The sequence below is a fragment of the Hippoglossus stenolepis genome, chromosome 18 (assembly GCF_022539355.2).
Source record: "Hippoglossus stenolepis isolate QCI-W04-F060 chromosome 18, HSTE1.2, whole genome shotgun sequence".
Taxonomy (NCBI): domain Eukaryota; kingdom Metazoa; phylum Chordata; class Actinopteri; order Pleuronectiformes; family Pleuronectidae; genus Hippoglossus; species Hippoglossus stenolepis.
In genome coordinates this window covers 9241175-9267504 of record NC_061500.1, presented here as the reverse complement: position 1 = coordinate 9267504, position 26330 = coordinate 9241175, and the positions used below count along the sequence as shown (strand labels likewise).

At 43.0% G+C, this 26330-nt stretch overlaps 2 protein-coding genes across 2 annotated transcripts in view; one reads left to right on the top strand and one right to left on the bottom strand.

Moving 5' to 3' along the window:
* Positions 1-6411: 6411 nt before the first annotated feature.
* On the top strand, positions 6412-14084 carry gdnfa (glial cell derived neurotrophic factor a). Its single transcript, XM_035183964.2, has 3 exons — positions 6412-7436; positions 8347-8577; positions 11295-14084. The coding sequence occupies exons 2-3, from the start codon at positions 8373-8375 to the stop codon at positions 11852-11854; spliced, it is 765 nt and encodes a 254-aa protein (XP_035039855.1). The 5' UTR covers positions 6412-7436; positions 8347-8372; the 3' UTR covers positions 11855-14084.
* A 2108-nt stretch (positions 14085-16192) lies between these two features.
* The window catches only part of LOC118125419 (WD repeat-containing protein 70), a 35318-nt gene continuing 25180 nt past the window's right edge, over positions 16193-26330 (bottom strand). Inside the window, exons 14-18 of the mRNA XM_035183950.2 lie at positions 22541-22641; positions 21396-21475; positions 19624-19740; positions 17658-17820; positions 16193-17022 (exon numbers count right to left, since the gene is read on the bottom strand). Of these exons, the coding sequence (XP_035039841.2) occupies positions 16935-17022; positions 17658-17820; positions 19624-19740; positions 21396-21475; positions 22541-22641 (549 nt within the window). The 3' untranslated portion in view covers positions 16193-16934. The remainder of the gene's footprint in view (positions 17023-17657; positions 17821-19623; positions 19741-21395; positions 21476-22540; positions 22642-26330) is intronic.

Sequence of the window (26330 nt, the reverse complement as noted above, 5' to 3'; positions counted from 1 at the left end):
GGATTCTCATTTACTCATGTGGTGATAATTCAACCTTGACTATTAATAAGTTGTCTACAACATGAAGCTATAGCTATGTATGAACAGGCGTGCATTTAGCTTTAATAGTCTTTAAGAATCATTTTAATTTCATAACGGTTCAAATCAGACCATGAAGTTGAGTTATTATGGTTACATCAGTCCACCGTCCACTCTGGAGGAGAGCACACCATAAAATGGGCATAATGTAATTATATATAGTGCCATCATGGGTCTGAAAGGACATGTGGTTTTTAAATGGCTCCTTGTACACTTTTAGTATCTGTGTTTAACCTTCCTCACTTCCTCCCTTCTATTTATAAGAGTGTCATAGTCCTGCTGCACTTTGATAGTACCAAGTGATCTCATTTACACACACACATTGCACACACTCACCCACAGGCACAGTTACACACACACACACACACGCTGTCGCGACCACATATTTTGCACACATACAATCTATGTGCGAATGATGCCAACAAATACTCATAAAATGTTTGTGCAATGAGTGAAACAGATGGAAATAACCGCACCGGGCGCCACAATAGCCGAGCATTTTGGCAGCGGGCCACGGCTGAATTGTAGCATGTCCTAATGGATCAGCTGAAAGCTATGTGAATCCTTCAGTATCGGCCCCGACTACCTGCTCTCTGCCTCTGCAGCTCTGTGCCAGGGCTGATCCGGGGCTCAGTGCCCGCTGACAGCCGAGCTCACTCTGGCAAACAACCGGCACTTCTGACTGAGTAAATGTACTTAATTACATCCCCACACTGTCAAATACTAGAGTCCGAAACAAAATCAACAACAAGCAACACGGGGTGAGCTCCTGCTTTGCTGGGATTGATTTTTTTTCCCGCCACATATACCAGAGCACATATCTCCACCAGGGCCCAACAGTCCCTTCATTTCATTGATTTATTTATAAGGACAACATACATTAATGAACATTTAAATAACAATATAGCAAAAGTATGCCAGATTTCTTTTTGTTTTTTATGAAGAACCAAATGGGAAAAATCCTTTTCTCGCAATGTTAAAGAATGTGATAAAAATTCCTTTATCCACTTCTTTTTCCAGATCCATCCCAAAATCTAATGGGTTCTTTCTTGGCCCGTCCGGCCCCCTAAAGTTTTGTGGAAATCCGTACAACAAACAAACAAAAAAAATCTAACCAACCAACTAGAATGGCACTCATTAGAGCGCATACCTCCGCCAAAGCCCAGTCCCCTTAAATTCAATCAAGCTGCACCAAATTGCACACAGGCACAGATATCAGTTCCCCAAACATGCCTGATTATTTCCATCCATCAATTATTCTTTGAGAAATCAACCAAAATGTTGAAAAAATGACTCTATCTCACAACGTTAATTAAAATAAAAGAAAGATCCTGTTTCCGCCCCTTGATCAGTCTGGTAGATTTTGAGTAATCCTGAAAACCATCAAACAAACAAAGGTACTTGGCCGAGGTAATAAACAGAACCTGTTCAGTATAAGTGGTTTGTTTTTTGTTTCTTTTTGAGCAAGAGTTCAGCAAAATACTGGAAATGTCTAATGTGGATCATGGTCAATATTTTACGATAATAACCACAAAAAGCTGAGTTCCTGCTGCTTTTTCAAACTGAACTGTGCAGAGGGCTACACACTAAAACAAAGTCACTGTCCTTTTCCCTGAGTTGTTTTGACACGAGGTGTGCTCATGACAACATCTACATTTTGTATGTATTATGTTTAAAACGAGGCCCACTCTGTTCTAATCGGCCCAAACTTACACAGGCAAACACACCGACACCACCACCCGGCACAGTGCACGCTGTTTTAATCTTAGCCTGTCATCAGCGTGTCACAACAGAAACATCAGGCTGAGAGGAGACTACCCAGCATGCTCTGCTGCTGTCAGCCATCCATTATTCTATTTCTGCAACTGGGCCTTTGTTGTGAAATTAGATTTTCTAAATAAACTGTCAAGCTAACTACCGACGACATTGTATCAATCGTATCCCTGATTCAAGTCGTGTTTGTGGGTCAGACACAAGTTTAAAAACACTAATCAGTCAAACCAGAAAAATGGAATGGCTCTCAATACACTGGCCAAGGGCCAAACACTCAATCAACTAAAATCAATCAATGTGCACCAAAATGTATTATTATTTTCCATCAAGAAGCATGAATTGTTTTCTGAGAAGTCGGTGTAAATGTATAGAAAATGTTCCATCTCACAATGTTACAGAAAGAGAAAACAAAAAAGCCTTTGTCGGGGATCCCCGCCAAAATTGAACGGGTACTTTCTTGGCCCATGTTCATCTTTCCACCAAGTTTCATGGAAATCCGTTGAGTAGTTCTTGCGTAATCCTGCTGACAAACAAACCAACAAACCAACAAACAAATGGACACGGGTGAAAACATAACCTCCTTGGCGAAGGTAGTATTGTCATATTTCAGTTGCTGTTTGTTTTCCATCGATTTGCTCACTGAGTGTTGCATCATCTTTGTGGACATTGTGCGTTGCACTTCATTAAAAAACACATTGTTAAGCTGGAATGAAACATTTGAAACAAGCCTACAGATGTCTGGCTCTTACTGCATTTCACACGCAACAGTGACTCAGACTGAGGAGGCAGAAAGCACATGAACCAAACCACAAACAGGTTGCCAAGTGTTAACATATCACTGGGATCTTAAATACGATGATTTAAACACAAGTCATTATCAAGGGATGTAACACACACAGGGGGACGGGATTCGCCGAAGATGTCTAGGGAGAAAAAGAGATTAGCCGTGCGTGACATTTGTTTCCTATTAATCTTTTACAATTCTCTATTAAAGCGAAAGCAGCTGCAGTGATCTGGATTGTTTGTGCGAGTGTTGTTATATGTTCATATAAACTCTGAGGGGAGTCATTGTTATTTTCCTCTGAGTGCCCTGTCAGCGCTCTGCAGAGTCCTGACATCAAAAATGGAGACTCCGGCCCCGTCAAGCCGCACAAATAATGAAAGAACGCTCTTCTCGCGCGGGTGACGAGTGTCTTCCTCACACCCCATGTGGTGGTGATTCACTCGGCTTACTCACGTTACTCCTGCAAACAAATTAATATTTATTATAGTCGCTGAAGTATTCAGGCCCGCAGGGACCTGTGACACCCTGTGGCCTGAGCAGCGCTCGCACATAAAGGAGCTCTCTGAGATTGTTCTATTTTCAGTGACCATTATCTTCACAACTCCGGCTGCATGAGACAGAGGAGGGTCACAGAGGAATCCTGTGGTGAGTCTGCTGGAGATATCCATAAACAATATGGCCTCTGTCTGACATGGCTCTGAGCAGGCTGTGTCCTAAACTAGCCTGACGTGCCGTGTCATATGCACTGACATAAAAATATCTCCTATGTGAAACGTCCCACAGTTAACCAGACATCTAATACATTTTATGGTGCCAAGTAAATTGTCATAAGTAAGAAACCGCTATGGGGAATGAGGAGATGCATCTACTATTACAGAGATGTGGCCGAGGTATTACTTATGGCTGCCGGTAAGTAAGGATTGTTTTAATTATGAGATGTTCTGCCCATTATGTCTATAGGTCTATAAGTGAGATAGTGTAATATTTCCCTGAGCTACAGGTGATGACACAGCTCAAAATGTTCAGTCTGTTACAGTAGAAGACGAGTAAAAGCCAATTCATTTCAAGCATTTTTAAAACTAAAATTGAAATTTGTATTTTAATTAAAATGTCCCATTAAATTCCACTCACTGATAGATATTAGTTCCCTAAAATTGCCTGATTGTTTTCATCAAGATCCATGAATTATTCTCTAAGAAATTGGTGAATATCCCCCCCCCCCAAAAAAACACCCTGGAAGTGTTAAAGAAAGTGAGAAAAAAGAAATCCTGGATCTGTCTTTGTGCAGATCAGCTCCAACAACTGATGGTTTATTTCTTGTCTTACACCAATTTATTTTGAAATCCTTGCAGGAGGTTTTGCGTAATCCTGCAGAAAAACAAACAAATTGGGGCAAAGACTGAAAATACTAACTCTGTGATTTTCCTTTACAAAAACAAGAGATCAGTCAAATTAACACAGCAAATGCAGCATAATTACAATATATCCTCCACATCATGCTCTTCCTTTGAGGGTGGCGGGAGGGGGCCAAAGCCAATATTAAAATACATACGTATAAATATTTACATATAGTGTGATTTTCAAACATTTGCAATTTTAATCTGTCAATAATTGCTGTATTATCATCACCTTATTAGAGAGATTACAGCTTTTCACATGTTTGATACATATACAGTATAGTACTTATTTCTTAATGGTTTGAAATATGAAACACTTACAAAGGAAAGAACATGACCTGGCATTGTGTTCTTTACCAATTCATTTCGTGTAGGTAGATAATACGTGATTGTAAATGAAAGTACATTTGACACTAGTCATACAATATTGAACACACAAAATCCACAGAATATAACCTCCTCATCTCCCAGTGAACTTAGAACAACCTTGAAGAACCACAGGGCTGCTGCCTTTAAAACAGCAGTCTTTGAATATAATCGGCCATATGCCCGTTCACATTACATTCATGCTTTGAGCCTGTTTACATAAGCAGCGATTTCCTTTCCGCTAATTCTCTTGACCAGTTTATTCTTGCCCGAGCTAATGGGACACTGGAGGCTATCCCAGCATGCGCTGGTGGGCGAAACATCACAGAGAGACAGAATTAATTTTTCGGAGTAAGAGATTAAGGAGGTACAGCGAAAGAGAAAGATCATTCAAGTCATATCTTAATATCACAAGTAAAAGCTTGTCGTCAATGCTTTCTTCATATTATGTTAAGAGCTTTTCGTGTGGAAATTATCAAGGGAGGAAGAAGAGATAAACATATAAGGTGGAAACAGACTCTAAATGTGAAAATGCAGAATCTGTTGCAGAGGGACAAGATTTTTGGGGCCGGATGTCTTCTGGTTGATGTTTCTAGTTTGACCAATCACGTCTGAGCAGGCTTCGGTTAGCGAGAGGAAAAGAGGCGGACCATATTGACCGAAATGCATCGGCTATCGGCTTTAAAATGCATTCATATGCAGATAGCTATAAATACAGATTAGCGAAAATGTTGCCTGGACCTAAAACACCTACAAAAAGTATCGCTTTTGTTTTGTGTGGAGAAACGTTTGACCTGTGTGATAAAAGAAATTTGCACTCCAAGAAATTAGAGTGCAAACGGGGAACTGAGGACGGGGTCTTGTCCCAGATATGCGCTGTCAACATGCCCCAAAATAACAGCCATTGCAACCAGAGATTAATTTGTCATCAGATCTTAGCCAATGGTCTCCAAGATTGTAATCATTAGAGCATTTCTGGCTCAACACATTGGTTATTTGGTCCCATTATACAGGGAGTATATGCTCCTTTAACACTGGGATCATGGCAGGAGGCAGTTTCAGCTTTACTGAGACTGTACTGTCAAACACTCAAGGTCAAATCTGTGTCACCCTGTGGAAGTAATGAAGAGACAGTGTGAGTCAGGACTAAGTTTCCATCAAGTTTCCAACAGACAGGAGACGGATTCAGGTGGTTGCATCACGACAAAATGAAACATTGATGATTGTCAGTCGATACAATGAAAACGCATGTGAGGACATGACAAAGAGGAATCCATACAATAAGAACTTGGCTCAGGACCGTGCACATTCTTTAAGAATGGGGCAGGGCGTGTAGAAAATGCATGAAAGAAAAGACGTGTATTGACAAGACGTTTAGGCCCAAAAGAAAACAACTAAGGAGCCTTAATAGCAGAGGATAACAGATAAGTCCGCGTGGATTTAAAGTGTCAGTGCTGGGATTTCCATCCTTTTATCCAACAGCCATCTAGCAGCATTTTCTCGTGTTAAATTAAAACCAGAGCTCTTTCTTGGAAAAGTTTGTTGGAAGGAGCCCGAGCTCTCTTCTGGCACCGAGCACAAAAAATGACTTTAATAGTTAAAGGACTGGGTGACGTGTGGAATTCAGTTGTGCGGAAGATGAAAGCTTTGTGAATCATGAGGGGTGATGGAGAGGCTTTAGCTGCTGCGTGTGTGTGTGTGTGTGTGTGTGTGTGTGTGTGTGTGTGTGTGTGTGTGTGTGTGTGTGTGTGTGCTCGCGCGTGCAGGTGTCGCCTCGGGCTCACCTTGACAAGAACCTGCGCATTGAACGAGCTCTCGATCCAAGTTGCGCGTGAGCTTTTAATGCGTTTGGAGTGGAGCGCATTGCAAACGGGGTTATTACAACAAACCACGGTGTCCTCCGGGAGCCTCCTCGCCCGGGGTTTGAACACGTTGTGGTAAATAGCAGGTGAAGTGGGACTCTCGTATCTGAGATGTGTGCAGCCATCAGACGGAACCTGACACCGGTGTGCACAGAGCGCGCGGATCGGGTTGGAAACACGCATCGCAACAGAACATCTCCAAATCGCATTCCGCATACTGAAATCTAACCCGAGGACATCAGGATGTGTGACATAATCCCCAAGACATCTGAAAACCGCGCTCCTCCAAACGGGGGCTCCAGGGGTGGTTCGGGACAGACATGCGGACCTCTTGTTATTCACTGTTTGCTCTTGCAGGGGGAATCTATAAAAGAGGGGCGGACACCAACTGCCCCCGAACGTCAGAGCGCACAACTATAAATCTCTCCAAACCGCCCTCTGCGCGCGGTGCGTTGTTATGCGCAGACATCTGTCCCGCTTCAGTCCAGCATGAGGAGGAGGACGCGTGTGGAAACCCTTCGAGCTGCATAGACACTACCTGACCTGGAGAGAAAAATGGAGAATAAACACCCCCATCTGTGCTGTGAACCCTGTCGAGATACCGCAAACTGTTGGCGATTATGAGTTTCTAACGCACTCCTGGATATATCCACGCTGCTGCTGCTGCTGCTTGCAGAGAAGAGTTTGTTTCCCTCTGGGAAAGCGGACACCTTTTTGCGCCTCGCTCATGCGCCTGGAGACGCTGATGTCTTCATTGGACTCCTTTCACTGGGAGATGGTGGATCTCTCTCGGATTTCCAACGTGGAAACGTAGCATCCAATTAATCAGCGACTGCAACTGGAGCCAGCGAGGCGCAGTGGCACTCGGTGGGCGCTCTTCAACACCTACCTTTGGACTCCGAACGTGTGGACAGACGCATGGTTCGGTCGGTGCGCTGGATCGGAGTACACGCAACCCACACCTGGCGCACCGTCTCAGCTTTATTTCCCTTTCCCTATTCCCGGACACAGACTGAATTTCAACACGTTTCGAGGAACTTTTAGTTTTGGATTGCGGCCGCTGAAACGATTCATTGCAGCTGAATCAGCTCGGGACACTCAATGAGTCGCGTTTACTGTTTGGATTTTAACGCCAACAGCCGAGCGAGTTCCAGGGCTGCATGGGCCGTATTTAAAGTAAGCGAAGCCTTAATGTTTGCACAATTTCACATTTTTCATATCCTTCGATTATCTTGTGCGTAAAGTACAAAAAAAAAAAAAGGCGCTTCACTTCCAGTGGTTCTCGCTGAAATAACAAACCGACACGGAAAATGCAACTTGTGCTTGTGTATGTCAGTTGCTGGGACTTTTTGCGTTGCATGTTAAAGCCCAGTATTTATCCATGCATGGCTGTTTAGGTTTACTGCAGACTCAACATGCCATTAGACGGAGTCACGTAAGCTTTGGGGATCGCCATCTGGCCAACTCGCACCATTATTTAGGCTATCGGTGCCAATCTTTTTGGTGCGTGCTTTAACCAACGCATTTCGTGTGTGTATGTATGTGTGTGTGTTAGAGGCGCACCCTCCTGATATCACAGCAGCAGGAATGTATCATCTTATAATCCCACAGTCTGACAAATAAATAAATAAACAATCAAGTACATAGCGAGCTGCTGATTAATCATAAATCTTTGTAATTTTTCAGGAAAATGCGGCACTTTTACGCAGTTTTACGCATTAGTTTTATCATTCTCTCCATTTTCTGCTTCTATATTTTGAGGATATCTTGACTTCATAATGCACATTAAAGTAATTTTTTGATTCATTCTTTATAGTAGGTTCACACTGATATTCATGTTTACAGCAACACTACAGAACAAAGTGTGGATCAAAGTCTCTTGACATGATGGCACATAGTTATTAATATAGAATGAGTCAGTGGCGCTCTGGCCACATCACTTTGATGACTTCATTACAAACAAAAGTTGGCCTGCACCCAGAGCACGCTAGGAATTTTTTTGGTTCTAATGTTTAGTTTGTTTCTAACCAGTTAGTTTTATCACTTTGTTTCCAATAAAACATCCCCTCTGATTTATTTTTCACAGCTTTCTTCACAGGAACTGAGTCTAAGATGAAGTTATGGGATGTTTTGGCCACGTGTTTGTTGCTCCTGAGCTCTGCTGCTACACGGCCTCTCTACCAAAACACTCAGCCCGCCAAGAGGACTTACTTCCCCAGCAGCTACAGTGATTCCACGTCCCTGTCTGTGGAGGACGAAGAGCCAGCGTTCCAGCGCGAAGACCACAACCTGCAGGAGATCTCCATGGAGAATCAATGTAAGGCTCCACGGTTGTGTTTTGACAGCTATCTTTTGTGGTGTGATGTCCCTGTGAGAGGCACTTGAATGGTTGGTAATTGGCTTGTGCGAAAAACATGCACCGAACCATTCAAACGTCAGGGGAGAAGGGAAATCTCACATTTGTTTTGTCTTATTGTCATTCACAGCTATGTGTTGATTCTTGACACCACGTATATTTTAAACCAGGGCAGCTCAGACTGTAACACAGTTGCTTTGCGGGACAAGTAATTTGGCCCTTCCTGGACTAATTACACTTGAGAAACAGCGTGTAAAGTGATATGCACCTGGGGTTAGCCACCAGTGGAGAGTCCCTCATTGATAACGCTCTCAGTCGGGCAGGTTATCAGTAGGAAGATCTTAATTTGTGTTTTATTGCTGCTGTGGTTTACATAGAGTGGTGTCAAAACAAGCCAGCGACAATGAATTAAAGTAGGACCAGCTCCAAGTGTTTTCCCTTCTCCCTGTGTTTACGCTCACCTCTGCGACTGGAGAGACCCCCCCGATGTTTACCCGTCTGTCAGAAAGTCAGGAATCATGGCGTGTTTGGAAGCGAAGCAGGTCGCAGGGACTTTCAGGGCAGTGGCTGGACAACACCGGGGGAGTTTCACACATCGAGAGAGAGTTCTGTGTTTATGTTCATTTCAACAGCGACAGTGGGCAGGAATTTATTTTGTTTGGATCAGTGCGACGTTGTATCATCTTCACGCAGATGTAAATGCTGCCAAGAACTAGATAAGGAATGGAACATTTAGACGAATGTTTGTCCCGCCACCTCATCTTCTGTTTGGAGCCGCGGTGACATCACTGATCTGCTGTGTAACCCAAGACCATTAACTATGCACTAATAGTGTAAACAACACTGTGGCTCCAAGTGGGGACGGGGTCTTTAGTTTTTGCGTGTAAAGTCAGAACGCGGTTACGACTTCACACAAAATCTACGACAACAGTTGCACAAATAGGCAATGAACGTGTTAGAGATAATTTAAAAAACAAGTATTTACTATGCACAAGTTGCATCACGAGTTCCCTCTGTCTGCTGCCACCAGTCCGGCCCGTCAGCAGGTGTACACTGTAGCCACCCTGCCTGTCAGGTGACACACAATAGGCCGGCGCTCGGCCAGAACAGAACAGGTAAGAGAGAAGAGATAGGTGACACTGCAACAAAGGGGCCGGCGTCGACCACAACGCCACCTGCCAGACATCACACCCTGCTGACACACATACGGCACGACGACGCACAACCGTATACTGACTCACTCACACACACGTGCACGCACAACGCTAATGTAATTAGACTCCGGGTAATTGACTTAATCTCAGAACAATACGTCTTCATGAGCTTCATACATAGTTTATCGTTGCCAGACCTGCGGGCGTCGGAGTCGGAGCGACGTATCTCCTTAATGGAATCAACATGTAACAAAGGAGGGTCCAAGGCTTTCTGTCAGTCCTGCTCGGAGCAGATGGTGCAGAGCTGTGCCGCTGCATGTTTTGAGTTTCAGGCAGGCTACAATCTGCTCCGTCTAAACGACTCAAAGCACGTGATTCCTTTTTTTATTCAGACTTTGAAGTCTCCGCTTTCTAAATGTGCATCCGTCATAGATTGAAATGACTTGAAGTACGATGTCACACTGCATCTCTCTTGGTGGTTTAATTGGCCTGTGTGTACTTTATCAATACAGGCAACCGCTATGTGTGAAACTGCTTTAATAGACTGAAACAGAAACCTGATGAAGTAGTTATTTCACACGCATATATTTCCTTTCTTTCTGGCTTATGGCAAATCTGAAAATTGAACTGACAACACCCTCTGACCTTCACCCTCCTAATCATCCTCCCCAGAGTTGTCTCAGAGGAGAGAGAGGAGTTAAATCAGGGCACGTGCACCTTTACTAGAACTACCCTGGACTCTTTGTGCATTCCTCCGCTCGAGACTTATCTATAAATCATCGTGCACGGTTGCTGATCTGCACATTTCTGAGTATTTATAGACATTATCTGTATATATGTCCGTGCATGTGTTTGGACACTTTACCGTCCACATGCTGGCTGACCACGAGTATGTTGAGTCAACAACAACAACGTACAGTATTCTTTACTGCGTTTTTGTAGTTCTACATGCAATGCACACATCTGCCTTTGTACTTTTTGGGAAATGCGCAAATTCACTTTCTGGCAAAGAATTATTATGCAAAGATCAATAGTTGTGTCTTATGTTTCCATTCAACATAAGAATGAGCAGCTGTGATTTTTTTCACTTGGGTTTTTGTACGGATTAAACAAATGAGATATAATCAGTTATCTTTAGAGTTGTTGGTAGGCAGATGGTTTTTCAACTGTACTCTGAGCCAGGCTAGTCATTTACCTTTGATTACAGTCTTTGTGCTAAGCTAAGCTAATGGGCTGTTGGCACAGATGAATGGTGTAAACCTTCTCAGCGAATTCTCTGCCATGAAGCAAATAATCAAATTTCCTTAAAAAAAAGCTATTCCATTAAGTGAATACTTGTATTATTTCATATATTTAAACTGATATTTAAATTTTGAATGAATGACTGAGTACATGATGCCATTCTGCAATAATACAAAAGACAAAACAAAGACACTAGAGAAAAAAAATGTTTTTGTATATTGTGTATATGTCCAACTTTACTAAAATGTAATACAAAATTATTGTATCTTCTGTATCTTCCAGATGACATCGCGGGTCTCTATCCAGAGAAGTTTGACGACGTAATGGATTTTATCGAGGCTACCATCGGCCGACTCCGGAGATCGTCGGATCCCAGTGGCGGCTCCAGGGGCCGGAAGGAGCAGAGACAGAGGGGAGCAGCAAACACGGGCGGCGCCAGGGGCGAGGGGAGAGGACACGGCGACAGGAGGCGGGGCCGGGGGCGAGGGGGCAGCCGAGGTGGCAAAGGGGGCCGAGGCGAGAGGGGACGGGAGAGGATATCGGTGCAGACCCGAGGCTGCTTGCTGAAGGAGGTCCATCTCAATGTGACGGACTTGGGGCTGGGCTACCAGACTAAGGAGGAGCTGATCTTCCGCTACTGCAGCGGCCCCTGCGTCGAGGCCGAGACCAACTACGACAAGATCCTGAACAACCTCACGCACAACAAGAAGCTGGACAAGGACACGCCCTCCCGCACCTGCTGTCGACCGATCTCGTTCGACGACGACTTGTCTTTCCTGGACGACAACGTTGTGTATCACACACTGAAGAAGCACTCTGCAAGGAAGTGTGGCTGTGTCTGAGGAGGCCTCACCGACAATGACAGACACTTAGCGTCAGTGAACCAAGGATCACCTTTACAAAGAGAGGGATGGAAGAGGAAGGGAATCGTCTCTTCACACTCAGTCGTCCAGATGCCCTGAGCAGTGTGTGACTGTTCAGACACAAGCAGACATGAATCAGCTGTTCACCAGAAGAACGCAGAAGAATCAGTACTGTTACACTAAAGACGGGAGAAAATCGAATGACTTTCTTTGGCTCGTTTTCCTGAAGAATTCATTTTACAGTGAAAGTTTTCCTTCACCTCCTCCAAAGACTGCGGACGGACGCAGAGATTTGAGGAGTCAAATATTTGCTGGTCAGCTGCAGTCAGATTTACCTCCACTGCTCAGTCTGGCTATCGACATTTACATTCACAGCCAAGTGATAAGAGAAATACCGCACCGGGTTTCAGCAAAGACTTTTTGGTGCAACGCATTCAGATAAAATCCAGTCATATATATATAAATATATATATATACACGTGTGTGTAAGAGGTATATTTATTAAGATGGAATTAACTTATTGTTATTTATTTCAAACCATTTTATGAAAGAAAATGTCAGTTTTCCTATTTATTTAAACGCTTTGTTTGTCCTGGACGGTGCCAAAGTGGAGCAATTTCTCATGACAACTATCTTACTCCATAACTGCTAAACACACACAATCCTAAAAAGGCTTCTTGGCTTCACTTAGATTCCAGGGTTTCTCAATTCGTGAGTCCAGAAAATAGAATTAGTCTAAAATAGGAAAAGTTAAAGGAGTGTAGAAAGAGACGGAGGAAGGGACCAATAGAAGATGTAGATTGAAGTGATCTGTTGTTGTGGAGTGTTCTTAGGGACGGCAGGGTAGTTTTTTTTATTTTATTTAGAGACAATTCACCTCATTTTCACCCACACGTGAAGTCGGGGGACTCTCTCATCATCCACATCGTTTTACTGTATGTTTACAAGGAGGCTGCTGTTTATTTGCAAAGTCATCCGAATGAAATAATCCAGGATAGATCCAATGTCACACCAGTCGTCTCTCTGAGGATCTGCAGGTGCCTTTCAGGAACTATCCTTTGAGTCACGGAGTACAGAAGCTGCTAGAATAGCTGCCCATCAGCGTCCGTTACCCGAAACCTCACTCTGGCCTCGCACCAAGTCTCAGCAAAGGCTTTGCAGCGGTTGCCGTCCCGATAGGCTTTAAAGTTCACGGGGCGGCCTGTGTTTCTGTCTCGGCTCTGACAGACAGGTCTTACTCCCTGAAAAGGGGATTTGAAAGCGATCCTCTCATTTGAGTCTTAACCAAATATCCCCGTCGGCAGAGGCATTTTTGGTGACAGCAGTTTAAGGACGATCTAGCTACTGTAAACTGATGTAAATATCTGAAGAGCAGACGTTTTCACAGGAGAATATGAAGACAATGGGTCGGCTCAGTTTCTTTCTACAGAACTCGAGTCGAGTTTATGCCCAAACTCGAGCAGAAATACACATCCAGGAAAACAGGAGGCTCTTTAAAAGCATGTTGCTGTGCCCATCGAGACCCGTGGTTTTAAGTGGAACAAAGAGAGCCCTCGGGTAGGTCTTGATGTTAGCACGGATTAGGGACCAAGGTATCTGTGCCCACCCAGCAGCAAGCAAGCCAGCTTTACTGTGTAATCCCCCTGCAAACAGAACAAATCCACTGCATCAGGCTGAATTTAGGCCAAATACTACATAGAGGGAGAAAAAAAACACTCCAGCTTTTATCGCAGCATACCTCATCAATTGGATCATCTTCCCCTTTAACAACTGATTTGTGCGTAAGCCTTTCCAGATGAGAATGTGCAGTTAGGAGATTTCCCAGAAGCCTCGGAGCACCTCGCCACTCCTCGACGTACCATACGTTAAAGTGTGTAAACTGTGACCAGCCGTCCTCTCATCGTCACCACTTTGTTTTCGCTCAACTGCTCCTCTGCGATTAGTCCTTTTCGTTTTCACGCAAGGGTTAACAAGCAAAAAAAGATGAAGATGCGAAGGAATCCTCAGTGTTAATATAAGAAGAAGGGATTTCCTCTGTGTTCGCTCCTTAATGTGTTTTAACACCTCTGTGGGGAAAAGAAAAGAAAGAAACCTGTCATGTCGTCTCACTTGTTTTGTGTTACAGAACCAAAGCTCTCGGCAAACTTTATTTTTGTACAATATTCATTTTATAACTTTTTACAGAATTAAACTTGTTTCTATTAAATGACTGTGTCTCCTGGTATCCTGCCATGCACAACACTGGCTCCGGTGCCAGATGGGGCTAATTTTGCCCGGGACGTGTTTACACGAGCATTGTGCAAAATTGGGGGTGAAAATGTGGGTTAAATGGAGGATGGTTTGAGCGATGGCCTGTACGCTGCGGCCGTCCCCTCCTGTTCTGCATTCCTGAACGCCAGCCCAGGGTCGTACAGTAAACAAAAGCGAGCGGGAAAGCGCCACTGAGCTGTAAATCAAAGCGCTCGCGAATGTTTCCACTGTGCGAGAAAGATATGTAAATGCTGATGAGAAAACGGCAGCAGAGGTGCAGACAGTGAGTCAGTGAGCAGGGGCTCAAGGTGTGTATGCGATGTATAGATGAGGCTCTACAAGAGCTATATAGGGGAAAGTCCATTTCTATTCTTGTCATAGAAAAAAAGTCCATATGTCCATTTGCAAATCTTTAGGCCTCAAAGTACTGACAATTAGAATAATGCAGTATTTCAACATGTCTTAACGTTTTCTTGCATCACTGAGAACAAGTTGTTTCAATTCTGAAGACTTGTTTTCATCCTCATTTTAACGACTTAAAGAAAAGGTGTTAAGTGCTGAAAACCACGGAGCCCATTTGTTTTAGGATGTGAGAAAATCTTGTGTAATTCGGTTAAACTGGGAGGTAGAACTGGAAAACTGCACAAGTTAAAATATTTCAACATGTCTTTTTTCTTAAGCAGAAGTAAAATTAATTGTTTACATCTTTATAGTGGGGGGTTTAAACTTGTTATATAGTGATAATAGTGATATAAGGCTACCAGGTGGATGTACATTACTGTTACAATGCAGATAAGTAGTTCCAGGTTAGAACTGCACCAAAAGCAACCAATAAATTCAAGTCATGCACTTTGTAGCCTGTGCATATAATATATTTAAGTGAGAGTCCATGGACAGCACAGTGTGTCCACATACCTTTATGTATAAGGCAGAACACTACATCGCTAAGCAACGCAGAAGTTAATGACGCTCTCCTCTATACAGTGAGTTGAAGTCATTAGCTGCTCACACCCGTCTGAACGTCAATATGTCCTCAAGTCTCCACTACGTCCTGCTGAAGGACACAGCGTGAGGGTCTCAGCGTTTTGTCAGTCCCAGCATGCACCTGTGTGTTACGCAACACGGCAGGTGTGTTTGATTTGGGGCGTGGTCGCCGCGCGGTGCATCATCAAATCAGGAGCTTGTTCTCTGACGCAGCTGCTGATTTCATTTTCATAGGTTGTGTTCTCCAACGTTTAATCATAACGTCATCGTGTGGTGCTTGTTTTTACTCTAACGAAACAGAATTTAAATAAAATTAAGTTAAATATTTAAGTTAGAAATATACTGAAGTGAAATTGTTTTTTTTTAAAAAATCTGCAAAAAGTAAAAGCACACATAATACGGCTTTGCAACAGAGATTCTGTTCCTTGCATCCCTGCCTTTAATAAGTCTGAGCTGCATCTTTAGTGTCAGTGGAGGTCAAGCTCTCCTGATGCCAACTGGGCGATTAAATGGTGGAGAGGATCTTCTCCCTCATTAAGACCAGTCTCCCTCTTTCTACTTTCACTGCACTCACTCCCATATTTCTTGTCCTGGTATTTCTTTGCCTCATCGAGATTTTATGGCCAGCGGACGTCTGCCAGGACACAGACATTCGGTTGTCTGCTTGTAATTTTGGTGGGCCGGGGAATGACACGGGATCATTCTACAGTTTCTCCTATTGTTAGTCGCAGAGTACAAACACCAGCTCGATGACAGAGTGTTGAGACTCTCCACGTCTTAACATTGAAAGGTAACATCAGATGTCACAGGGAGCTCCTGTCGTCACGCAAGTCAAAATTCAATGAGTCACATGAACAATGTGACTCATGCTGTGTTTTAAACACTGGCACGTTATGGGTAGAGGTTTCATTCCAGAGAGATGTGTAAAGAACTCAAACATTGGTTTCATTAGGTCTGCATGTTGCGGGCGGACTTCTCCCTCAGTTAAGACACACACTGTGCAAGGCATTCGAGGCATTTGAACAGAAAGAGAAATTCCACATCATTATGTTTTTGCAACAATAATGCAACAAACACATAATGTATAGTTGTGGCCACACCTACTTTTAATGTTAAAAACTTAGGCATGAAAGCAACTAGACTCCATTTCAGATTTCACTCTGGATAAAATGTATCACTGTTAAACAAGAGAATACTTCTTTCCTTATATCGAGGTGGAATACAGTATGTAGAAAACCCCAAACTATCAGATACCTGGATGAACTTCTGTGTATCACGTTCAACAAAACAGTAAACCTTTAAAAAAATACTCCAAAGTAAAACTGATTTATTTGTATTTTGCAAACTTTTGTGGGAGACTGTTCTTCATAGTTCATGAACAGAACCAGACCACAAAATCTGGAGCTGGTTCAAGAGGCATTAGCCAACTCTGGAGACGTGTGAGGACAATAGAAACGATAGAAAATAAAGTCCGTACAATCAAAACAGACACAAAAATCCAATTTCTTCCAAAAGCTGATGAATTTAAATGAAAGGAAAATAAACCTGTTTAAGATTATATGACGCTTGCCAAGTTCAGATGCCTGCACATTTATGTGCTGACGCTCAAAACAGAAGCAAACATACACTGTTAAAATCAAAAACCAGGAGGGAGGACAGACGCTGTACAATTTAGTCATTTAACTGATGCTCATATGCACAGTTTCTGACAGTAACTCAATTTTATAGGATTGATCCTGAAACCTTGCGGCTGTGGTGCAGTAAACCAAACCACAAGCTCACCCTGTTAACTATCCGATATAAAATGAAGTGCAGTCGAAACCTCTCAGATCTTGCGTTTCTTCCACTCTGGCTCGTTCTCAGCTTCCTCATCCTCCTCCGATTCCTCTGCAAACAAAGGCTCGGGCTGGGTCCTGAAGGGATTCACAAACACAAGGGCAAAGCAGTGAAGTGAAGATTAAAGAAAACAACCACGATTAATTAAATTGTAGTGCCTCAGACAAATTATTTCTACTATTCAGGCCAATTGAGGCTGAAGAAAGTTTGGGCTTCAGATGTGACATGAAGCAGTGGACTGGACGGTAACTCAGAGCCAGTAGAGACCTGCTTTTCACTGTGCTGCTCTTCTGAAGAATCAACTTGAGACTATTCACCTTAATGCCTGTGAAAGAACGAGTTGCTAGTGGAGTATGTCACCTGATGTCTACATCACTAGTATTTAGCAAAAGACCGTTTCCCTGCAGCACTGTACGTGAATCTGTTTGATTTGGCTCGCAGCTTTGTTCCACACTTCCATACTGTCGCTGTCTGAGTGCGATAGTGATCTGAAGCTGCCCATTACTGTAAAACTGTTCAGCTCTTTAAACATTCATGTGTCACACCAGTAGGAAGAAACCCAAGAACTATCACAATACCCTGAGAGGAACTCAGAGTATTCAGCTTACACTGACTGCTAATGAAGAAACAAGAGAAGATGAGTGACTGAGACACAATGAGGTTGATGTTTGGGGTGTGAAGGTTTACAAATGAAAATAGCAGTTATTCTCACTGTGTGTACGCCGGGGCGACCCAGTAAGGGTTCTCTGAAGCTTCCTTGGCGTGACGTAGGATGGCTGCTCGTGGGTCACTGTCATCCGTTTTGTCTAAAGCGATGTTCTTCACGATGAACGACGACAGCGTGCCACCGTGAGCTGCGACTCTGCCTCCACGACCTGTCACCACACAGGATCACCGAGTTAGACACATATATGGAAAAGGAACACAACTTTTGAATGTTGGATTACAGAATTTGTTGGTTTGCTTGCTTGTTACATACATCAATCATTTTATATTTTGAAAAACACAATTTAAAATTCCCAACTTTGGCGCCCCCTACAGTTACGACCACATTGACAGTCAGAAATTCACACTGCTGTACCTCTTAAAACCCACATGATGTAATAAAGTAAAAATTGAATTTACCCAAAGGCCTGACATTTACTAATGAAGTGAGGACTGACATGGCAGCCTGCTATTGGCCGGTCGTTGCTACCAGATGACGTCATCACGTGTTAATCTACCATAATCTCTATGTATCACTTAGCATCAGATTCATTCAACTGTGTAATCACATGGACAGATAACAATAAATGCATTAATAGTGTTTGTAAATACAAAACTGAAGCATGCTGGTATATTATATTTCAGGTCATTAAACACTGGATTATATTTTTCATATAAAAAGATACAAATAATTCATACCAGAATAAGATGTGCACAAAAACGGTTATAAACAGTTTTGTAATTATGAGCAGTTTATCACATTTTGAGCTTTTTATGACTTTGGGTCGATTTTGTGCATTTGCTCCATTCTTGTTTCACAAAGAGCTGCAGTGAGCTCTGCTGTAGCTGGAGCGCGTCTATGCTGCTGGCTGAACTTTACTACAGTTAATGGAGCCTCAGGGGGTAAAAAATGTCCTGCTTTCCAGAGAGGACATTATTATGGTCGTCTTAAAAAGGTCAAGGCTGGGACAGGGACACGCACACATGCACATATCAATACTGTACATTCACAGACTCTAACACGCAGGGATTTCCTGCTGTACTGGGGCCGTGGGGTTGTTTGGGGATCAAGAGGCACCTCTCTCCAATGCTTGTAAGCATTCTGCCAACCACCGAGCATTACCTTGCACTTATGCGAGTTAATTCACACTGAGGATAAACAATATAAATACAGCCTGTCATCTAAAGACCATTGGCATGCTATCAAGCGGTCAAACTTATTTTCATGACAGGGACCTGCTTAACATTTTATTTGCCCAAGGAGACAGTTTAAACAGCGTTGTTCAATCGGAGAAACAAAAACTTGCACTTTATTGCACTGTGGAACCATGGGACTGTTGTAAGTACATAGTACTGAGGGACTAAGTGGGAAAAGAAACAGTGAAAGTGAAAAGATATAAGCCAGCTGGAACACAATAAATCAAGGAACGCTGTCTGGCTCTTTTGCCTATTGGAATGAAGCTTGATTTGTTATCATGAATATGCATGGGGGTGGTATTTGTGGACTTGTGTATTGGTGTAAAAATACATACACACTGAAAACGGGTTCCAGAGAAAGTCGACAATGCATCATTATGTCCCAGCAGTTAAGAAATATGAGGCAACAGCAGGCCACAATGAATCTTAGAGGGGCCAAGTGGGAGCAGTGCTGTGAAAGCTCTCCACTTCAGCTGGGTTGCATCATGCTGAACACATCAACAAGTGTGGATTTGTACATTTGCCTCAAACAGAATCATGCCTACATCTGCCAATGAACATGACTTAGAATATGTTTTAAAGAACAGTTACAGAACCGAAACCATTTAGTTTATTCATGTTAAAATGACCGTATTTAGTTTTTGCACATTACATGCCTTGTCGACTAGGGATATAGATACGATATCCTTTATATTTTCCTTTTTATGGTATATTGTTTTAAATGTTATGCACCAATAAAAGCAAAGTAAAAACAAACAAATAAAAAAATAGGTTACCTGGTCCCGACACTGGAGGCTCGGGCTTGTGCGACTTCTTGGGGTCAAGTCTGTCCTTCTCCAGCTGTTTCCGTGTACTCCGCTGTCGGGCCTCTCGGAACATGGGTAACGCATGAGCTGGAGAAGCACAAAGTAAACACGGATAATCAAGTTGCTTAGGTTACTAAACTGCAAGATCAAATCACACAGCCGCGCAAATAAGCGGGCAGGGCATCTGAAAATATGTTCGGTGTTTGCAGCCCATGTAAGCAACCCCGGACGATGACAGTAATGCAAAGCTGCGTGTGTTTTCAGAAGGCGCCAAGACTCACCGGCCCAATCTCACCTACTACTACACCTCACGAAAGAGGTGCTTGGGTTTGCACCAAAATACACACACACACCTGCTGATCTCTGGCAGTGTCTCTCCATTTGTGTACTCTTTCTGCCATAGTGCACACCAACATATTCATTATGTCCCGCATGTTTAGATTCAGACAATTACTCCTCACACTTTTGTGAACACTATCGCAATAAAGGCCCGCAGCACTTAAACCCACGAGTGTGCGAGTGAACGCGTGCATGAGTAAGTGTGAATGACTGCCCTCAAAAGGTGTGTGAGAGTGAGTGTGTGTGTGTGCATGGCCGTTTGTGTAAAGCGAGTGTGCGCTCAGCTCTTATCCTCGGGGGTTACAAAGAGACACTTTTTTTTTAAAAAGGGCTAGATAAAGTGATTTTCCATTCAGGAGCCCTGTCGCTGTTCAGTGTTAATTCTTCTCCTCCACGCTACATTAAGCAAAAAGGTTACTGTTAACAGATTCCCTCGCTTTTCTCAATGGGCCATCACTTGTTTCCTGTCCCCTCTAATTTTCCAGTGCCAGGGCATCAAGTGCGTCACTCACTGCTTGTGTCAGTCAAAATGTCTGCCTTCTTCACACCCTGTTGGCATGGCGATGAAATCACATGATGCGTTTGAAACGGCTGCAGCAGACCAAACAATAAATGGTGTCTGAATTGGGTCTGAGCAGCCAATCAGGGACGACGTGTTGGCAGTTGTCCGGTTCCTGTAGGTTCATGACTTCAGCGTGGGGACAAAGCACTATGAGGCACGCACAGAAGAGATGGCGGCCTCGTGTGTTGGTAATATGACAGGATGACGGATTGGGGTGTAGTGTGTGTGTATGTGTGTGTGGACTAGCAGGAGATCACGCAGCAGAGGTGGGAGAGGTGGCTGCCCTTAGCGTGATCTGCCGTGACTGCAGAACACATGGACCTCATGGCCGTTGCGTGGCACGTCGCCCTGCGGCTGTCGATCCGCTCATCCACACTCCACTCCATCAGCTAATGTGCCCGTGAAAGCTCTGAACACTCTCCTCACAAAGCCAGTGTGAGGTAGTGTGTTTGCATGTTTGTGTGTGAAAAAGAGAGTGAAGACACAAAGAGGTAGCGTGTTTGGAGAAACACGCTAGAATATGCTCTGCTGGTCATGTCATGGACTTGGAAGGCGGCTGGCATGTGGAGAGCACTGTGGGTTAGTGGCTCAAGGTGAACTTAGCTGCTGCAGGGCTTTGAAGAAGACACTTCACTGATTGTTTACTGATTAAAAGGTGATGTGCCATGCCATGCACGAAAAGACAAGAGAGCAAAGAATTAGGATCAAAGTTCATTAAGTGGCAAACTGTTATCCTGGGAAGGTACTGTAAGTATAAAATTGTGTGTGTGTGTGTGTGTGTGTGTGTGTGTGTGTGTGTGTGTGTGTGTGTGTGTGCAAGTGCAGACAACCAACAACTTACGTGTGATGATGTAATCTTGTGTTAGGATCTCGGTGTGCTTCTCTTTCCGCTGGCTCTTCACCACACACAGCTTCGCCCCTCTAGAAAAGAGCCAGTTGGTTACAAAAGATGCTGTTTGAAGGTGTCACATAGAAAACAAGACATTAGGGATAAGCCCTTTTTATATTCACCTGAAGAGACTAAAACTAGAGTTGATTTTGTTAAGGAAAACTACAACTAATTATGTTCTTCAACAACCTTTCTTCCATGACAAAGACGATACAGACTCAACGTCATTACACACTAAATATCTCAACATGAGATATATAAAGACAAGATAAAATATTAAATAAAATATAAAAACTTGTGAGGACTTGGAGTAATTTAATAGAAGTTAACACTGATAATATCAGTGCTTTGGAGGAAGAAACAAGAAGAAAGAAAAGAGGCATTAAACTACTGGTAAGAATACAACTAACCTTGACTGGATAGATAGATTTTCAATATAACCTGAATTCTTCCCAGAATTTGAAATTAATTCTATTAAGTATACTATAGTATACATTAAAAAGGATGAGCTTTACTAAATATTATACAAACTAACAAGGATGTGTGACACAGGACTAAAACAAAAAATAATAATAATACTAATTTAAATTCATCACACTAACAGGTGTAGGCAAACTCAGCCTAATATTATTTGTACAATCATGCAGATTAACTCAATTGTTGTCCAAAAAGCATGAAAAATAAGTAATAGAGTGATGCATAGGGATGCACTGAGTGACATGTTAGTGATTGGGAAGAGCAATGAAGGATCCAGTCCTGGTATTTAGTTTGACAAACAGAAGCAGATGTTGAACTTGAGAAATATCTTGAAACATTTGGGTCAAATATTTTTTTCTCTGCCAACTTCACAACAGCATTTTTAATGTGAGTTAGTGGTGCAGTTGGGCAGATGTCCTGTCTCTGCAACACTTCCTGTGTAGATAATTCCTCTATAGAGTTCTATGGCACAGCTAAGGCTACAGAGACAGTACTGCTCAGTAGAATACATCCATTGTTTTGGTGGTTAGAAGAGATTCCAAGTGACAGTTGGTGGTTTTGGTGATCAGTATAAAGAACATTACACTAAACATTCCCCTGAAGGTCTAAATAGCACATACCTGTGGCTTTTGAAAGGATCGTAGTAGACCTTGGCCAGTCCATTCGCAGTTCCCACCATTATCTGGTTCAGTTTTGGATGCCACAGGCAGCGGACGGCACTCTGGAACACACACAGAGAAAGACAGAAACGTCAAAATACAGTTACTGCACAATAACTGAAGAACGTCATGCTTTGGAATAGCAGCTCAGATCAGGTAGAGAGCAACTTTCTCTACTGTGGGTCGGATTAACGAGGGTATTTCTGCTTCTCGCCAACAAAAGGTAGCCATCGTGTTTTATTGTCCTATAAGTATTGTGAGTGTGTGACCTGGGTTGGCTGTGGTACAGCGGGGATCAGTCCGAGCGTGCTCTGCTGCTCTAGTTGACTATATTTGGTTGTTGGGATGAGGGCTGGATCCCTCAGTCTGTGTGTGACAGATGGCCCAGTGCCAACAGGCAAATGTGACCACATTTATCAGAGGTGTGTGTGTGTGTGTGTGTGTGTGTGTGTGTGTGTGTGTGTGTGTGTGTGTGTGTGTGTGTGTGTGTGTGTGTGTGTGTGTGTGTGTGTGTGTGTGAGAGGGGCAGAGAGAGAAATACAACCACAGTTGTTGGACAGAGATAAAGTCTCTGCTCAGTCTGTGATTTAGAAGTTTATAGTAAAGAGCTTGTCTGCCTGCTGTCGTCCCGTCTTTCTTTACACACATTACTGAAGTATCACAACCTTCTGTCACTACTCATCTTAAAGGGTGTCATCATTAACACACATCTATATTCAGTCGGCTCAAAAGTCTGAGACCCTTTTCCTGCTCTCTTTTATGAGAATGAGAACATGGTCTTACTTTGGACCCCCACTGAATATGTGGTGTGGGTATATGTTCTGCAGTTGGAGAGAATTGAGTGATTGAGGGTTTTCTGCGACTTTATGCGAAACAGAGAGGGCTATCTGGGGGGTGGGGGTCTAGGACAGGAGCGCAGGATCGAGGGTGGGGGTAGGACGATGACTGGGACATCCAGATTCTGTGATGGTGAAAGCTGCTTAGCGCCCAGCTGTTCAGCTTCCCACCATGATACCAGAGGAAGGAGTCTCAATCTCACACACACACACACACACACACACACACACACACACACACACACACACACACACACACACACACACACACACACACACACACACACACACACACACACACACACACACACACACAAAATCAAAGTATGGCTAGTTTGTGTTTTAAAACTAGAAGTGATCATATAAAATATTAGATCCAAGAAAAGCATAACATAAATAAAATTACTTTACATAATTTTGTTCTATATTTTCACGCAAGGATGCAAATCAATTAAATAACTTTGTCTGTGAATTACTTGAATTCACTATCAGCACAATTGGCTCCAGTAACATTACCAGTATATTTCTCCACTATAAGGCCAGCAGCAGCTCAGTGGTCGTGTGTGGCTCGTGGGACAGAACAGGGTTAATCTGCTCAACCAGATCATGAGCCAGCTGTAATTGATAGAAAGATCAGGAAGTGCTTAACATCCGCCTCATATATGGAATTTATATATAAGCAGATAGACGATAACATATAAATGATTCAAATAAAGTACTTAATGACCACAAATTTAAATAAATTTGCACTGTGGATGTTGCACTGTATCATCGCAGCGTTATATAACCTCCAGTTGATTAAAGGAGAATGATGATGCTCTTTCTTATGCATTTTTTTCAAAGTTCTGCAAAGTTAAAAGCCTGCAGGAAAGGAGCTCCTCTCCTCCACAGAAAACATTCCTCCAGAAACATTTTGTCAGTTGTCTGGTCAATATTTCAGGGGAATCTGGATGTCACATGACATCATGATGCCTTACATAATGCACGTCTAGCGGTTTGTCTGGCAAGGCCCCTCACAAAGTCAGGTAAAGCAAGAGCATAGGCTGGAAGCGGTTGACCAATCACAACAGAGTGGACTAGCTGGTCAATCAGAGCAGATTGGGCTTAGATCTTAAAGAGACAGGAGTTAAAACCAAACGTTTCAAACAGAGACTGAAAAGAGGAGCTGCAGCAATTTACAGTATGAGCCAAGTGATGTGTTTTCTGAACATTACAAAATTTAAACCTCTTAAAATAATGACTTAAAATTAATAGGTATGAACCTGAATATGAACATAATGCGTCTCCTTTAATAAATTACCCTGAACTGTGAAACCTGCCGATTTTCTGTCCCATAGGAAGCTAAAAAAATGCATTAACATGTTTGTATCATGACCAATTGGAGTCTTCGGTTTGTGGATGTGCTTCAGGGTAAAAGTGTAATGGGTTATGAATATGCCTGTCATGGTTGCTTTAGCAACCTGGACAGCCCCACATGCAAGTGAAGCAGAGACGACAGTAAGGAATTCTGTTACACTCCGCAGGTACTGTCAAAGCTGGAGGAATTCATCCGGTGCTCAGCAACACGGCACAGAACGGCCCCAAATCAGGCAGCAAAACCAAAATAAAAGTGACAACACAGCCAGGCAACTGCAGCCCAGTTAAGTTCAGAAAACTGCCTGTTCAGACCAAACAAATCATTCTGTCAACGGTGGAACAAGCAAACCAGAGAGAGCAGAGCAGCCTCAAACAGGCCAGTTAAGTGGGGCCCACCCCCAGCTGGATCCACTGAGATATCCACATCCAAGTACAGCCCAGTCCAGTCCAATAGTAAGACTGCTTTCCAGATATTCAGAGCAGCATGTTTATACTCTAGGAAGCCCTGTTTATGCTTCACGTCCACAAAATTACATCACATTGTGAAGAAGGAAACTTTAATCAGTCAGTTCTTCAGTAGCAGCCTCCTATACGCCATCGGATAAAAATACCAAAGGCTGATTGGGAATAAATAAGACAACAGCCACTCACCCAGTATGTATGCTGATTATGAAATAAAGTTATGCAGCACTAATGGGACACAACAGCTGTGTGCCTTGTTTAGTCTCTGGTGAGTGGATCCAAATGTACACTGCTTCTGACAGACTGGCACAGTTACACAGGCCAAGTGAATGCAGTAGGGTAGGAAAATGCCACCGTTAGCACTTCAGCGACACACTGAGTGGGAACATGTCCAGGAAGTCTGTAATTACTATGAATACCTTACTGGAACAACTGGTGTTTACAATCTTCAGAGATTCACTTGGTAAGTAAAAGTTGATCAAGCATGATAGCAGGTGTAGAAAGGGCAAATAGAAGCGATGGTTGAAGGTTGCAAAGTAGTTTTTCACCAACAAAAATCACTGTCTATGCAGCATAAAATCATATTTGAGTTGCAATCTTGACATTTTGTAATATTTTAGTATAAAAGAGTTATTCAGTTTTTTTTGTGTATTTAAAAAGCCCTTTTAATTTTATAGATTTTTTCACCTGTGAGTAAAACAGAATATCAATACCAAGCTTAAGTATATCACATCAGTGATGCTGTAATTACCTGATGTGTTATCTGAAATGTGAATGCATACACAGAAAATGCAGGGGGGGCTGCAGGTTTCACTGGGTCTCCATTTGAAATCCAGCCGAAAGCTCAGTGCTTTGATAGTCAGCAGGGTCTCACCTGGTTCATGCCCTTTTTGATGGACTAAGATAAGCTTGAGAGTGTCTGAAGTATTTACTGAATGGGCCTAAAACAGCCTGCGCTCCCATGCACAGCCCAGCATCCAGGTCCGGGGTTATGTAGACTGTTTAGTTAGAAATGATTGGTGGCCCTTCCTCTCACTCTACTGCCTGGTACGACACTTTATAAAGACTGCACTTAAATTCTTGGGCCATCTGAGAGG

Bases quoted from the DNA above. Each gene is read 5' to 3' on its own strand.
- gdnfa (XM_035183964.2), top strand. From the start codon at position 8,373: ATGAAGTTATGGGATGTTTTGGCCACGTGTTTGTTGCTCCTGAGCTCT. The intron at 8,578-11,294 runs GTAAGGCTCCAC...TGTATCTTCCAG, and splicing joins GATCTCCATGGAGAATCAAT to ATGACATCGCGGGTCTCTAT.